The sequence below is a fragment of the Balaenoptera acutorostrata genome, chromosome 5, assembly GCF_949987535.1.
Source record: "Balaenoptera acutorostrata chromosome 5, mBalAcu1.1, whole genome shotgun sequence".
Lineage (NCBI taxonomy): Eukaryota > Metazoa > Chordata > Mammalia > Artiodactyla > Balaenopteridae > Balaenoptera > Balaenoptera acutorostrata.
The window spans coordinates 117009391-117025051 of NC_080068.1; the positions used below are offsets into that span (position 1 = coordinate 117009391).

Sequence of the window (15661 nt, forward strand, 5' to 3'; positions counted from 1 at the left end):
AGAACCAGGTTTAGCTTGTAGACTGATGGGAGCCAGTGTGTGTGGGCACTGGGAGGTGGCACACTAGCCAAGGTCACTCTCCATGCTGTGACTTATTGTGACTTGCTGAGTAAGTGGACAAAGGAAGTGGTTGACCAGGGGGATGGGCTAAATGAGGAACAGTAAAGCACACTTTTTCTTTTGCACAAAAAAAAACCCAGATATTATCCCCCATTTATAAAACACCATGTTAAGGACTCATGTTTTATTTTCTACATCATGATAAATGTTAAAAACTCATTATTAAGTCTGCCATCTATCGCATTCTATTTGTTTTGCCACATTATATGATTTAATTACATCCTATTAAACTTATGCATTGTGCACTACTCATTTTAACTTTTAAAGTAGTTTCTAATCTTGACCATAGAATCTGAGATTCTATAGCAGAAGAAGATGCCCATGATCATTTAATTATATCCTTGTTTTCTTTGGGCTATTCGGATGTACTTGCATAAAACCATATTTATGTTTGGCTAATCAGGTTTTCAAAGGACACTTCATTTAAAGGGACAATTTTTTCATTTCTTATCACATTACTAATGAGTGGGAAGACTTATTTATTATCCATTAAACAAATATTAACTGACGACCTTTTAAGGGTCAGGCACTACGTCATGGACAAATGCATACTATATTTACTACATTGTATATAGAAAGCAGTTTTAATATCTGTGCCAAAAAATGTCCATGACCAATATGATCAGTGTTACTTTTTCTATTGCCACATATATTTGCTGATAATAACCTTAATAGCATTCAATAACCAAACTAAAGCAAAGTTAGTTCCACTCTCACAAGTTCAAAGAGAATATAGTCACATTATCAGCATCTGAAAATAGAAACTGAGAAGGTCGGGCAATATAATTTAATCATTTAAAGTGTATTTCCATCAGTTATTTTCAAATGGAGAAGCATCTTCTTGTGGAAATGTTTCCTATGAAGGGCAAATACTCTAGAACATTTCTGCAAAAATGGACTTTCTGGTGTTGTCTAATGCAGTAGATATCCCTTAACATTTTTAATCATTTAATGTACATTTAGATACTTATTTTAAAATTTTCCCCAAAAGTCATAGTTTAATTGAATGTCATTGTCTCTATCCTGTATTTTAAATGTAAGTCATTTTTCTGCAATCTATACACTTTCCTAATGCAGGAAAGTGGGTTGCAAATTGAGCTGCACAATAGACCCACCTGAGGAACTTTAAAAAATACCTATAGCTGGGCCCTGTCTTCAGGCATGCAGATTTAATTGGCTTGCGTTGAGACCCAAGCAACAATATGTTTTAAATTTCTCTAATAATTATAATATGCAGGTAGAGCTGAGAACCATTAATACAGAACTTAGGTTATCGTCTTTCTGTGTTAAATTCATAAATTAATTAATATTATAATTAAATGGTATATTTTTAAGTTTGTTTACTCATCAAATTCTCATTGACTACCTGTTATTCTCCAGAACTTTGGATAGATGCTTTTATCTTTCCTACAGTGTTTAATTTGTTTTCAGTGAATAAGACATTATGGAATTATTTAGACATCAGAAACAACATGCTGGAAAGCTGAATTTACTACTCTAGTCTTCAATTGTGCCTTCATCTGGATAACATGAGACTTTCTTTACTTTCTGCATTTCTTCCTTTCCTTTTCTTCCCAAAGAAAACCTGTGTGGTCAATATGTGGGTTTTAAATGTATTTTGCATAATTTTATGTCATCAATTTATTCCAGTATGTATTTGAGAAGCCCCTACTATGTTTCAGGTTCTGTGGAAACAACTGCTTTCATGACTCACACTCATGTGGGAGGTGGAGGGGGCACGTGCAGGTGTGTGTGATGTGGTGCACGTGATGCTATAGGAGTGGGTAGCGGCCGATAAACACGGTTGAACAAACACATTCATTGGGGAGGGTCAGGGAGTGTTTCTCCAAGGAAGTTACATCTTATATGAGCCAAGACAAGAGAAGAAAGAACATTTCTGGTAAAGAAAAGGATATATGGGGGAAAAAAGCAGAGGCATAAGAGAACATGGCTGCCAACACGGTTGTAGCGTGTGGTGGAGGGATGAGGCCTCCGTGCCTCTCCTTACTACATCACCAGGCATCTTCCCAGCCAGTTTGCCAGACCTTTGAACAACCCGGGTAGTTCATCCGAATATAACTTACAGTCAGCCATCGTATGGACGGTTCCGCATCTGTGGGTTCAACCAACCTCAGATCATGTAGTAATGTAGTGTTTACTGTTGAAAGATATCCACGTGTAAGTGGACCCATGAGTTTCAAACCTGCATTGTTCAGGGATCAACTGTATTAAGTTTTTTTCTGAAGAAAATGGGCAGCCACTGAAAGGTTATACAGTATCACATTGTGATTTAATCAGTCCTTCTTAACATATGGAAATTATACCCATGTATGTAAATATATTCTTAAATTAATCAGTTGAATTTCCCTGTAAAATTATTTGAAGTTCTTTACTGCTTTTGGAAAAAAAAGAGTTGGTGGTAGGGGTATTGTAGCCAATCAAGTCTGTAGTATCTAGGTAGCAAAGCTTAAAAACCTAGACAACCTATTTACTGTATTTTGGTGGCTTTAGTTGAAGATTTTACTCTTATTTCAGGAGGTTAGTTTTTTAAATTTCTCATAACAATGCCAATTGATGTACTTAATACACTTTCAATGCAGAAACTAGAGATAGGAATTTGAGACTCAACTATCTTTAGGTGATATTTCAAGTCATGAGATGTGGATTTTTATCTTTTTTTTTTTTATCATTGTGGTATCCCTGGTGTCTTAAACAGTGCCTGGCATGCAATAGGCACTCAGAGTGTTTCTTGAGTGCCTGAATGACTAAAAAGTTCAGAGGCCCTTTGTGTTTAAGATTAATTTAATATCAAAATATAGTGATGATAAATTATGCTAGCTAATATTTATTGAATACTGACATATACTAAGCACTGTTCTTAGAGCTCTTATATATTTCATTTAATCTTCATAACAATTTTATGAAGTAGTATTATTATCCTCTTTTACAAATGATGAAATTGAGGCACAGAGAAATAAAGGGACTTGCTAAGACCTCATAGCTAATAAATGATGAAGTTAGAATTTGAACCCAGGTAGCCAGACTCCAGAGCCTGGTCTCTTAACCTTACATCATCCATCAGGGATGGAAGGCAGTGAATCTGATGACTCTGGAGGGCTATTATGGAAGGCAAATAAGCAGCAAGCCAGAATTGTAGACCAGTGAAAGACTATAAGGATGGTTGATTCTCCACTGTTGATCCTCTAATCCCAGAAGAGATGCATCACATTTTCTGCCCCGAAGTTTATGTCTTTCACATTGTTTACAACTTCGTTCCAGTGGCTTTGTTTTTAATAAATTGCATATATTCACTGCTTCTTTTTAAAGCTTTTCTGGAGACATTACTCAGTTCATTTTATGGAAGCCCTGAAAACCTGAATCTGCTTTCTCAATATGGCTATTAATGCCATTGCTAAAGAATTTATTTTGCAAATGGGAATTCAAAATAATGAACTTTCTCTTGTACAACTTCACTGGAGTAAATGATCATTTATCTTCAGAAAGAACAAATGAGTTTCCATGAAGGGGAATAAGAGACTAAGCTTCCAAAATGTCCATGTGGAGAAGATGGAGTGCTCGGGGCCTGATCGCTTGCTGTTGCTGTTGACTATGGCCTCCTCTGTGATTCTTTTGATCTTTTGTTTGATTTTTAAGTTGAGCATTAATGATTTTTGTCTTTCCAGACTATCACTGAAAAACACAAGCTAAATGTTCCTGAGACCATGACTGAGGTTCTTGATGTTTCTGATGAAGAGGGTAAGACTTTTATTCACTCTTCTATGACATCTGTCATGGTCTTACACAAAGGAAACCATCCTTTTTTTCAGGGAACAAGCTGGTACAGTGGGTGTGGATGACAGCATCTTAGCACTTAAAGTAACCTTTTTACCTTTGTTTCAATACATTTACTTTTTCAATTTGGGAGAGGGAGGATTTTGTTTATATATTTTCAACTGGTGTTATCTTTAATGACTTACTAAATAACAGGACTAGGACAAGGGAGAGAAACCGGAAGTCGGCCATCTGTTAAAATATCTACCTGATAATACAATTATTGTTAATATGTTTTAACTATGCTAAAATACATTTTTTATTAAAATGCTTTAAAGTAAAAGAACATGACGTATACTCTATCAATGGTATATTGAGAAATCTCTGCTTTCTAATTGGTTCAAACATACAGAATATATTTTAAAACTAATATATAGAAAAAAATATATTTTAAAACTAATATATAGAAAAAAAGAGCCTTAGCGAAGGTTAAAAATAGCGCAGCAGTAAGTCATACAAATTCAACATAAGAATTTGATTCTTTAAGTCAGAAGATATGCCCCCTATAGTTTTAGAGTTGATAAAAATTATCTAAGCCAGTGGATTTCAAAGGTCTGAGAAGCTCTACGAGGAGCACCAGGGACTGCCTGGGGTGGGTATGGGGCGTCATGCTAGAGGTACTGCCAGCAGGGTTTCTGGCTCCCCACCTCTACTTCAACTAGAGTAGTTGACTTTTCTTGAACAAAAAGAAAAATCTGCTAAAAAAATCATGAATGCAGCACATAAAGTATGCAACCAAGTTTCAGTAGTGCAGCTATTGGTCAAGTGTACCTGTAAGAAAAATATATATATACATATATATATGTATGTACATGACATGTACATACATATATATGTATAAAAATATATATGTACATGACATGTATACATGAATACATTTACATAAGTGTATATGTTTGAAAAATTATTGCCATACTGGCCCTAGTAGTAAGCCCAATACTAACTGCTTTTATGGAGAAATATTAAAGGTATTTCTTTAGGTTCTTCAAGATGTATTCAGAAGGTAAAACTTTACATTGAGATGCCCTTATTTGGAACCAATTTGTTAATTCACCTATTGGTAACAGACATTGAGTTGTCTCAGCTTTTATAAGAACTTATGACAAGAACAAACAAATGTTGGGTCAATGTATTATTGTAAGTAAATTAAAAGGTATTGCCAAAGCTAATGGTTCCAAGTATTTATTATAATAATTTTGCGTTCCATCCTAATACTTGCCAATTTTCAGCATCCGTACGTGCACACTATATTTTATTTTGTGTGATCTTCTTTCTCATCTTCACTTACATGTTGAACAGCTTTTAAACAGTTTGGTGACCACTTTATTGATGGGGAAGTGCTTAGTGATTCAGGTACCTTTAGAGGAAATTGTTGAAGTGAAAGTTTGTCTTTGCTTTTAATTTTTCTTAACTGGCTAGAAGCAACTAGCTTAACATTTAAATCTGGGTGCCTAATACTAATCTGGTGGTTTTTGAAATAGCATATGTAATATGAGTGGAATTGCTTATGTGTGCATTTGGGTGTGTGGATTGTATTAACTTGGAAGCTTAACACCATGAATTGCTTATACTATTAATGATTTTTGAAACTATTATTGAGACCTATTAACATAATTAAATTATCTAATGAACATTATATAAATATTTTCCCAAAACTACTATTTCTTCTTAGAATACAAATTTAGAGAAAAATTAATTTTTTGATAAGTTGACATTGAATTAGCATGAACATGTTAACAACTACATTAGGCTACTTGATATGAAGTCATCTCATTCCTGGATAAAGATATATTTTAGATGTGGTTAAAAATATATTAAGTTAGTAGTTATAATCTAATTTTTTAAAGTTAGCTAGGAATAAAGTAACCTGTAAAAATTATTTAGGGGGCACTTTGGCATATAGGGAAAAATGAATAATGTAAAATATTCTATCTAGCAAGAAGTTTCCAAAGTATATGTGGTACCACTTTAAGCAAACCTATTACGTGAAAATCTAACTTTATAAATCAGATAAATTAGATAGTGATTATTTAATTTAAAAATAGTTATTTATTTCCAAAATAATTGTTAAAGAATTCCAACATCCAAAGTATTTACTGGGTTTTTAGAAATTCCATTTGTGTGAAACATCCTCTTGGACCTGCCCATTGCATAATATAAGACCTAGCTATAACATCTTGTTCACTTTTGTTAAAACTATTATATATTAAAAGTTATTAGTGATAAGAACTCTTGATTTGAGAGGAATGTTGGCTAATGATCAAGAATATCTTTCATGGAGATGGAGGCAGCTCTCCATGTCTAGATATGGCCAAAAACTTAACATTTTTCCCCGGAAAGAAATTCAAGTTGAATAATATTTTTGTATAGGATATATTTGAGTTTTGTGAAGTAACTTTTTAGTACAAACAAGTAATATAAAGGAATTTGACTAGTTGACATTGCCAATCCTTTAATTTTTTGTGCTCTTAAAATGTTTTCACGGAACCTACCATCATTTATATGGACAAAGTGCAGCCACATGTGTTTGGATAGTATTAGCCAGTCCCTGTTTTCTTTACAGCTCTACTATTTTAATGATAGTCTATGTGTCAATACTCAGAAGAATATCCAAACCAAGTACAGATGTCCTTTCAGGCTAACTTGCTATAGTGAAGCAATCAGAATTTTCCACTCATGAATCCAATCAACAGATAGTGAAAGTGATGTTGTTGTGTGTAAAGCTCTATGACTGGTACCATGGGGGAATCAAAAGTGAACATATATGGAGAGGTAATGTATAAATTAATGAAGCATAACTAAAGGCACTATGTCATCTGCTTTTCATATCTGCCTGGGAAAATCTGGAGAGGGAGAGATCTAGCACAGTCTCAAGGAATTGCTGAAAGCTGAGAGAAAAATAGGTGGGTGGCACAGGTTTTAGGGGGTGGAGAAGGAACAGTATGGGAAGGTCCCAAGATGGGGAAGGGCAAGAGAGAGACACAGAGTGACAAAATAATCTAGTCATTCATTTTGGCTGATGCATTAAGACACACGGGGCTTCGCTGTGGAATGTTTGGATTCTCAACTGAAAAGTCAAGGAAATTAGGATGTGTTAAAGATTTCAATTAATGATTGAAACAATTAAATCTGTTTCATACAAAGATTAAATCAGCAGTGGCACACCTAAGGAGTGCATTAGGATGAAATTGGAAGGAAGCAGGTATCTGAGGGAAGAGAAAGCATTTACTAGACATAACAGTGCTAGGTGCATTGTCTCATTTAATCCCTACAGCACCCATATGGGATAGGCTATGGATTTCCCCTCATTTGTTTTTCAGGTGAGAAAGGCTCACCTGAAGATGAGGAGGCTAAGGCCTAAACACGTTAAGTAGTTTGTTCAGTGGCACAGAGCTGCTAAGTGGTGAATGTGGAATCTAAACCCACTTTGAAAGCTGTTGTAATAGCTCAGTCATGATGTAAATGAGTCCTGATGGAGCAAGGTGGCAGAGAAATGGAAGAAAAAGAGAAATGGGAATTCAGTCTAAGAATATTCTACTGTGCAGACTAAAACAAAGCTGTAAATGTAATCCTCTACATCTTCATAGGATCCTGAGCTGATTCCTGTCTTTGCTGACTCAGCTCCATAGCCATAAATTATATGGTAGGGCTCAGGGGTTATACACCTGTGTAACTAAATTACCTGTGGAAATGTGACCCATATATCCCTTACACTCAGAGATTTGTGAGTGGGTGGTTTGTATAAACTTCCCCGCTAGTTCTCTGGGATGATGTGTACTAATAATCAAGAGAACTCCAGAATGACTGAGCGTTGGGATGAAATACGGAGGCACATCTATCTTCTCCTTTTGACACACTTCCACTGTGGACGCTTGACATTAGCGGGGCTCCTCACCCGAGGTTTCAGTCCTTTACCCACTTATCAGCAGAAGCGCTGAATATTCTTAAGAGAGAGAGAGCTCAGTGACATGTCAGAGAATCTCCTTCTTCCCAGCACTGTGAAGAGTTGTCAGAATGAAGAATCCTTGGGACCTTCCCACTTTATCTTAATTTATTCCCATACTCCTGTGATCTGTGTCTTATAGAGGCTGGTCATGGCTAAATGTGCCTCTGTCACTGAGGAATCTTATAGTTTCCAGATATTAAAACATGAAATTTTAAAAGCAAGTAATACATCGATGCTATACAATTAGTAGGAAAGTGTTTTCATAAAATTGGTTGGAAAGATTGGAGAATACAGTGAAAAAAAGTTAAGTCCTGAAACCTGGAAGTCAGAATTCTATTAAGTAAGTAAATATGTAATGGCAGGGAAGGGGTTGTTCAAGTATAGGAAACAAAAAGGAAATTCACTTTAGGTTTGTTATGATGCAGAAAAATAGGGTTTGCTTTTTGTTTATTTGTTTTACATCAAATAAGTAAGTTGATAAAAGAAAGTATGTTAGGGTATAACCATTCTTTCATAAGCTTTTTCAGTTATGCAAAATTCTTTCCAAGCCTAATAGAACTGTACTCAAACAAGAGTTAAATATTTAAATTCAAAATCTTATTTGATAGCAGACCTTCATCCCTTCCCGCCCCCCCCCCACCCCCTTGGCTAGGGTAGGGAAGTAGTTGTACTGTTTGCTGCTGTAGGGAATTTGCAGAGAAGCAGATGGGCAGAGAGTGGGGTGGGGAAGAAGATGAGTTGTATGCTACCATGCTGAATCTGAGATGCTCATAGGAAGTTCAGGTGGAGTCCAGGAAACATTTGAATGTGCATGTTGAGTTTGTGAGAGAGGTTTGGAATGGACGCAGATATATGTGTAGGCAAAATATAGGTGGTCCTTGAAGTTTTAAAAACACATGATAATTTGTCAAATGAGAAGAAAAGTCAGATGGGAAGTATCAACATTTAAGGAGAGTAGAGACTGAGAAGAAAGACTCAAAGAGGTAGGGGGAAGACCAAGGGAGATTTATGTCAGAGAAATTAAGGAGGGTAGTTTTCCAAAGAAGAAATCACCTCTTGGCCACTGATTAATTTGTAAAATAGAAAGCCTCTTTTAATAGGTTTGACTATGAAAGGAAGAGGACTCAGAGTGTGAAACAAAGAAGGCCTAAAGAGCTGGAGGAAGCTGTATTTCAAAGATGGCAGAAATATGGATGATACTGTGGAAAGAAAGGGCTGACAGAGAAGTAGAGGTTGAAGATGAAGGGCCTAGCAGACAAGGTATCTAGGAAGATGAAAGAAGATGAGGATTTAAAGGCCGGGATAGGCTAGCCTTGGACTGTAGAAGTCATCTCACTTACCAAGGTGAAAGGCAAGGATATGATTATCTTATTTTTTGGACACATTAATAACATTTAAAGTGTTGAGCTGTATTATATTTTTCCCAAATTGATTTTTCACTTTCTACTAATTTCTACAGGCATTTCTACTTTCCATCCTACACTGCAGATATGTACTATCGCATAGCATGCTTTATACACACATATCCTGGGAGAGACATTTTATGGTAGCACTGGTGAGATTAGTACCTAAACAGGTACCTTTCCAGCTAATTCCAACATTGGGTTAACATCTGGCCACTGACAACAGCATTTAGGGATTTTGCATCTTTGGGCCATTTCTCTCTGAGACATAATCAAGACATCAGGATATACACCTAAGGCCACCATAGGTGTCCCCAAACCCCTAAACTTCACATTTGGCAACACGGAACCTAGGAGGGGATTTTTTAATGTAGCAGCTGTCTTAGTCAGATAGCATTGTAATAAAGCCATCAAAATGCAGAAATGAGGGAGAATGTAAAGGACATCCACCATTTCACGAACTCAGTGTAATCAGGGTTTTGAAATTGTACATTGACTTGACACCAGAGGCACACAATTTGATACATTTGATTAAAAATGTACTCTTCCAGTTGCTTCCCTTCTGTCTTATAGTAAGTTTCTTTATGCACAAGAGGGGGAAAGCTAAGTTCATGTAGTTTGTTTGCATCTTTTACAAGATAAAACTGCCGACATTGGGCCTTGCTTCTCCATACTTGGAGTCAATCCAGCTAGATTTCCTTCTTTTCTCTTTTCTTTCCTTCACTCTTGTAAACCTTCTCTTTACCAAGGAATAACAAGAGGGGAAGATGAGAGGAATAAGACAGAAAACTTGAAGTGTAGGCCCTACTGTATTAAGGAGTTTTGAGTAATTTTAAGAACCAAGAAATTGAAGCTTATTTTGAGTTGTCTTTGTTCTCTGTAACCATCTTGGTTGCTAAGAGACTGTGGTGGGAACTGGCAAATTAGGAGAAGCAAGATGAAATGCAAAAGCAGATTGACTCTGAGGATGGGCAGGATGCCCTAATCTGGGTGAAATTAGGAATTAGATGCTAGAAAGCAAAGCTCAGTTATTTTATTTTTTTTTTTATTTTTTATTTTTTTAAAAAATTTATTTATTTATTTATATTTATTTTTGGCTGTGTTGGGTCTTAGTTTCTGTGCGAGGGTTTTCTCCATTTGCGGCGAGCGGAGGCCACTCTTCATCGCGGTGCGCAGGCCTCTCACCGTCGTGGCCTCTCCCGTTGCGGAGCACAGGCTCCAGATGCGCAGGCTCAGCAGTTGTGGCTCAGGGGCTTAGTCGCTCCGCGGCATGTGGGATCCTCCCAGACCAGGGCTCGAACCCGTGTCCCCTGCATTGGCAGGCAGACTCTCAACCACTGCGCCACCAGGGAAGCCCCAAAGCTCAGTTATTTTAGATTCTTGGGGATTAGGGGTGGAGGGGGTAGTAGAGTGGGGAACAGAGAAAGAGAGAGAGAGTATATTCAAGCAGGCTTTGGGGTTTTACATAGTTTTGTAGGCCTCTTGCTCAAGGGATCCATAAGGTACAGCTTGTGTTATATGACATCCTGCATTCAGTCATTCCCTCCACTTTTTCATAAATAAGAATAGGCTTAGTTTTCTCAAATGTTAACAGGACTTGTATATTTTTTTCTGAAAATAATTTAGGCTTATATCCAAACCAGACAATGCCTGTGTTTTGGTAAACCAAGTCTTAGGATTGATCTTAGAATTTTTTTTCTCCCAGAAATAAAGCAATGGGGAATCCCAACTTATTTGACTCATAAAAATACTCCTATATAAAGATTTACCAATTAAACAAGAAGGGGGAAATAGTGGAACACATAAGTCCCACAAGTCCTATAATAAAATGTCCAAGCTTCGCGATCTTGTCACTCTGTTCAGACACCAGCTTTCTCCCTGGACTTTCTGCCATTGCTTCCCAACATGGACACTGACTGTTGCTAAGTTATTCCACTTAGTATTCTCTAAGTACGTAATGCACATTACTCTTTTATTCATACTGTTTTTACTGCCCTCCATGACCCTTTACACACTAGCCTCTCACCTGAAATACCATCATCTCTGCCCATCAAGATTGCCCCCAAGCAATTGACCAGCTCCCATTCCTTCTTCAGTGGTTCCTTCTCCAGCTTCCTTGGGAATTTCCTAGGGCTACCGCAGCAAATTACCGCAAGCTCGTGGCTCAGATTCATTCTCTTACAGATCTGGAGGCTGGAAGTCCATGGTGGGACCATGCTAACCTCCGAAGGCTCTAGGAAAGAACCCTTTCTCGCCTCTTCCAGCCTCTGTGCCTGTCAACAGTCCTTGGTGTTCCTTAGCTTGTAGACACATCACTCCAACCTCTGCCTTCACATGGCCTTCTCCTCTTTGTCTCTGTGTGTCCTTCTCTTTCTCTTGTAAAAAAACACCCTCATTGCAATTATCCAGTATGATCTCATCTAAATCCTTACTTTACTTACATCTACAAGGACCCTATCTCCACATAAGACCACATCCTGGGCTTCCAAGTAGACATGAAATTTGGGGGCAGGGGAGACATTACTCAACCCGCTACATTATTCTAAAGTGATCTTTCCTTCCTCTGACCTTTTTGGTTCTTAAAGTTCACCAACGTCATACAATTCACGTTCATCTATATTGTTATTTATCTGTGGATTGCTGCTATTGCTGCATTGTGTTTTGTGAGGGAACACTTTGAAGAAGAGAATATATACAAGAGTTCGGGGGAACCACTTTAACAAAATTAATTTTAAAAACTTATTCATGGGGCTTCCCTGGTGGCTCAGTGGTTGAGAGTCTGCCTGCCGATGCAGGGGACACGGGTTCGAGCCCTGGTCTGGGAGGATCCCACATGCCGCGGTGCGGCTGGGCCCGTGAGCCACGGTTGCTGAGCCTGCGCGTCTGGAGCCTGTGCTCCGCAACAGGAGAGGCCGCGATAGTGAGAGGCCTGCGCACCGCGATGAAGAGTGGCCCCCACTTGCCGCAACTGGGGAAGGCCCTCGCACAGAAACGAAGACCCAACACAGCCATAAATAAATAAATAAAATTAAAAAAAAAAAAACTTATTCATGTTTTCATTAGAGTTGTCAGATTTATGAAATATTTAAACAGTACAATTATATTTTTCTTTAAATTTTTAAAAAATTATTCTGCATAAATGAAATTTAGCTCATATTTCATTGGTGTGTCAACACTTAGATCACTTTGTATTGATAAAAATAATAGCTGGCAATTATTATATTCCAGAACTCTGTTATACATCCTTATATGTTATTTAATTCAGATAACTGACACGTGAGATAGATTATTAGTATCATTCCCATTTTCTTCTTGTGGAAACTGAGGCTTAGGGAGATAAACTGGCCAGTAAGTAGTAGAATTAGAATTTGAACCCAGGTCTATCTGATTTTAAAGACTAAACTTTTTTTTTTTTTTTTTTTAAATATTATGTCACTTCAGCTTTTTTTTTTTTTTAAACAGATTTTTTTTTTTTAATTTTATTTATTTATTTATTTATGGCTGTGTTGGGTCTTCGTTTCTGTGCGAGGGCTTTCTCCAGTTGCGGCAAGCGGGGGCCACTCCTCATCGCGGTGCGCGGGCCTCTCACTATCGCGGCCTCTCTTGTTGCGGAGCACAGGCTCCAGACGCGCAGGCTCAGCAATTGTGGCTCACGGGCTTAGTCGCTCCGCGGCACATGGGATCCTCCCAGACCAGGGCTCGAACCCGTGTCCCCCGCATTGGCAGGCAGACTCCCAACCACTGCGCCACCAGGGAAGCCCAAGACTAAACTTTTAATAACTACTCTGTGTAGCCTAATTCACTTAGCTAAAACTAAATAAAAATCTAATGATTTCACTGAGGAGCAATAAAAGTAATTTTAATGATGAGATTTGTAACTGCCAAATATTAAATGCATTGATTTTGAGAAAAAAATTTAGTGGTGAATAAGTTACATTTCTATGTACTGGAAGGTCTTTTGTTCAAACTATCTTTGCCTTTAAGTAATTTAGAGAGCTAATAGTCTTGATTATGGGCTCTTAGGATCATATATACAGGGAAGTAATGAGATGCTAAAGACATATTCCTCTGAAAAGTCTTTAATGCTGTATCTTTATAAATAAATTAGTATTGATTTAGAACAGTTATTTTAAACAGATGAGATTAAAATAAATATTTAATTTAATTATAGGAATGAATTACATTCTTTCACGTTTTCCCTTACATTGGTTATCAGGCTTTCAGTGTGTGATTGGTACTCTTAAAGGAACATCAAAAATAGTTTCTCTCAGCTAAATTATTCCACCATCCCAGCACATTAATGGTATGGAGAGCATTTCTGTGAATGAGGTATTATTTATTGAATTTCCTGAAATGTGTGTTTTTGAAAGTGTTCTATTCCAGTTCATGGGCAGGGAATGTACTCATACCATCTGTGCTTCCAAATGAGAGCTACAACACTTAGTCATTGCTTTTTGCCACTGCTTAATTATTATCTCACTTTTTTCCCTGTACTTCACCTTTGGGAAACCATCTAATTTCCAACAAAGCATCCTTTTTATGCTCTGTAATGATTTTAAAATTAAATTCCAGGTTGTTTATTAAAATGTCACAATCTGTCTACTTCGTTCTAGTGTTCTTTCCCTAATGTGCATATTTTGCTAATCTTATAAGTCATATTATTCCATTTAATACACCTCTTATTTGTTTTAGAGCAGTAGGTATTTCTTAGCATATTGTCAATTACATGAAAAGACTGTTAATGCTGGACATTATGTACAAAATTATTGATACTATAGACAGAAGCTAAGTTGCCTACATATTGTACTAATTGTTAAGTTAAATATAAAGCTATAAATCAGGTATCATGATAAATCAGCTATCGGGATAAAGAAATGAGTAAAGAAATTGACTGATATTAAAAGAATTCCAGTTCAGGTAATTATTTCTTCTTAGTAGGTAATAGGAAAATGGGTCAAATATTGTTTACCTGAGTTTTAGCACTCTTTAATTGCATGTGTTCTGTTTTTTTTTTTTTCTAGTGTGTAGTGTTTCAGTGATGTCAGTGCTATTCTGATTTTTTCACAATCATAATCATATTTTGTAGTCGATATTACAGCCAACAAGTAATTCTCCATCTTTCTCTGATTGCTTCAAGGTGATGACACAATGACAGGTGATGGGGGAGAGTACCTTAGACCTGAGGATCTGAAAGAACTGGGTGATGACTCCCTACCTAGCAGTCAGTTCCTGGATGGGATGAATTACCTGAGATACAGCTTGGAGGGAGGACGCTCTGACAGGTATTCACATAAAGCTTTCCCTTGATATCAGAAGTGAGTGCAACACACTTTTATGATAGTGAAAAAAGTAGACACCATTATTGACACTCGATATGTATATCTCACTACTCTCAGCATTTAGCGTGTTATCTTACTGCATTCTCTAACAACTTCAAGTGTCCATTTTAAAGGAAACTGAGGCCTAGAGAGATTAAGCAGTTTAGTAGAAGTCAAGCATTGTAAGAATCAGAGCCATGATCAGTAAAGAGCTCTGAACCATTAAAATATGATATTTTTAATCATCTGCAACTTTTTTCTCTAAGCACATTAAAAGGACAGTTTTGCCTTATGGACACTCTTACTAAACGGCAGTTATAAGATCCTCCCAATCTCCTTGGGGTTTTCTGTTAGGGCCCTAGTTTCTGTGAACAAAAGTATGTTGTGAAGAAGGATTAAAAAGTAACAAATTGAGAAGGAAATGTTGCCTGGAACTGATTTTTTCATGAAAAAGAATCAGAACAGAATCCCTAAAGAGCCTAGATACCAAAAGCAATCATAGCAAAATCTGAAGGAGCCCAGATTTTATAGCCAAATCCAGGGAGGTTTATATTATATTCTGAAATATACAATCAATTTTTTGGGTTATTACTAACTAGCACCCCAGGTGTTTATTATTTTTTGAGGTAAACTGATTAAGAACATTCCGTGGTGCTTCATCAAAAGTATGACTGCCAATTTAGGTTAAGCATGTGGTTGTACATATAGTGTAATGTCTTTTGCTATTCAATTATCTTAGGTTTATAATTTTAATATTGGCTCTATTCTTGGCTGTATCCAGCACATTTGGAGTGTTAGAAATAAATGCCTTAAAGAGTAGTCAATTCTGAATGGACAATTAGTAAAAACAAGCTTTTCTTGGGCCTTTCCCTTGAGTACTAATGCCTCCCTCCTATCTTTTTTTTAAACAATTCAGTGTGCGTGTAATGAGTGCCTTTCTGGGCTGGCTTTGTGGTGGGTGCCAGAGGTACAAACATGACTAATATGTAATTGCTAAATTCAGAATCTAATGGGGTGAGACAGAGATGAAGCTAGTGGTACCC

At 37.0% G+C, this 15661-nt stretch overlaps 1 protein-coding gene across 13 annotated transcripts in view; it reads left to right on the forward strand.

Annotated features, from left to right (window-relative positions):
- The window catches only part of ANK2 (ankyrin 2), a 250765-nt gene that overhangs the window by 159909 nt on the left and 75195 nt on the right, over positions 1–15661 (forward strand). For 11 of the 13 annotated variants that reach the window (XM_057546236.1, XM_057546241.1, XM_057546237.1 and 8 more), the window contains 2 exons: positions 3804–3876; positions 14438–14582. In XM_057546236.1, coding sequence (XP_057402219.1) covers positions 3804–3876; positions 14438–14582 — 218 coding nt within the window. Of the gene's footprint in view, positions 1–3803; positions 3877–5250; positions 5305–14437; positions 14583–15661 lie in introns of all 13 variants that reach the window. The other 2 variants (XM_057546234.1, XM_057546235.1) reach the window with 1 other exon arrangement.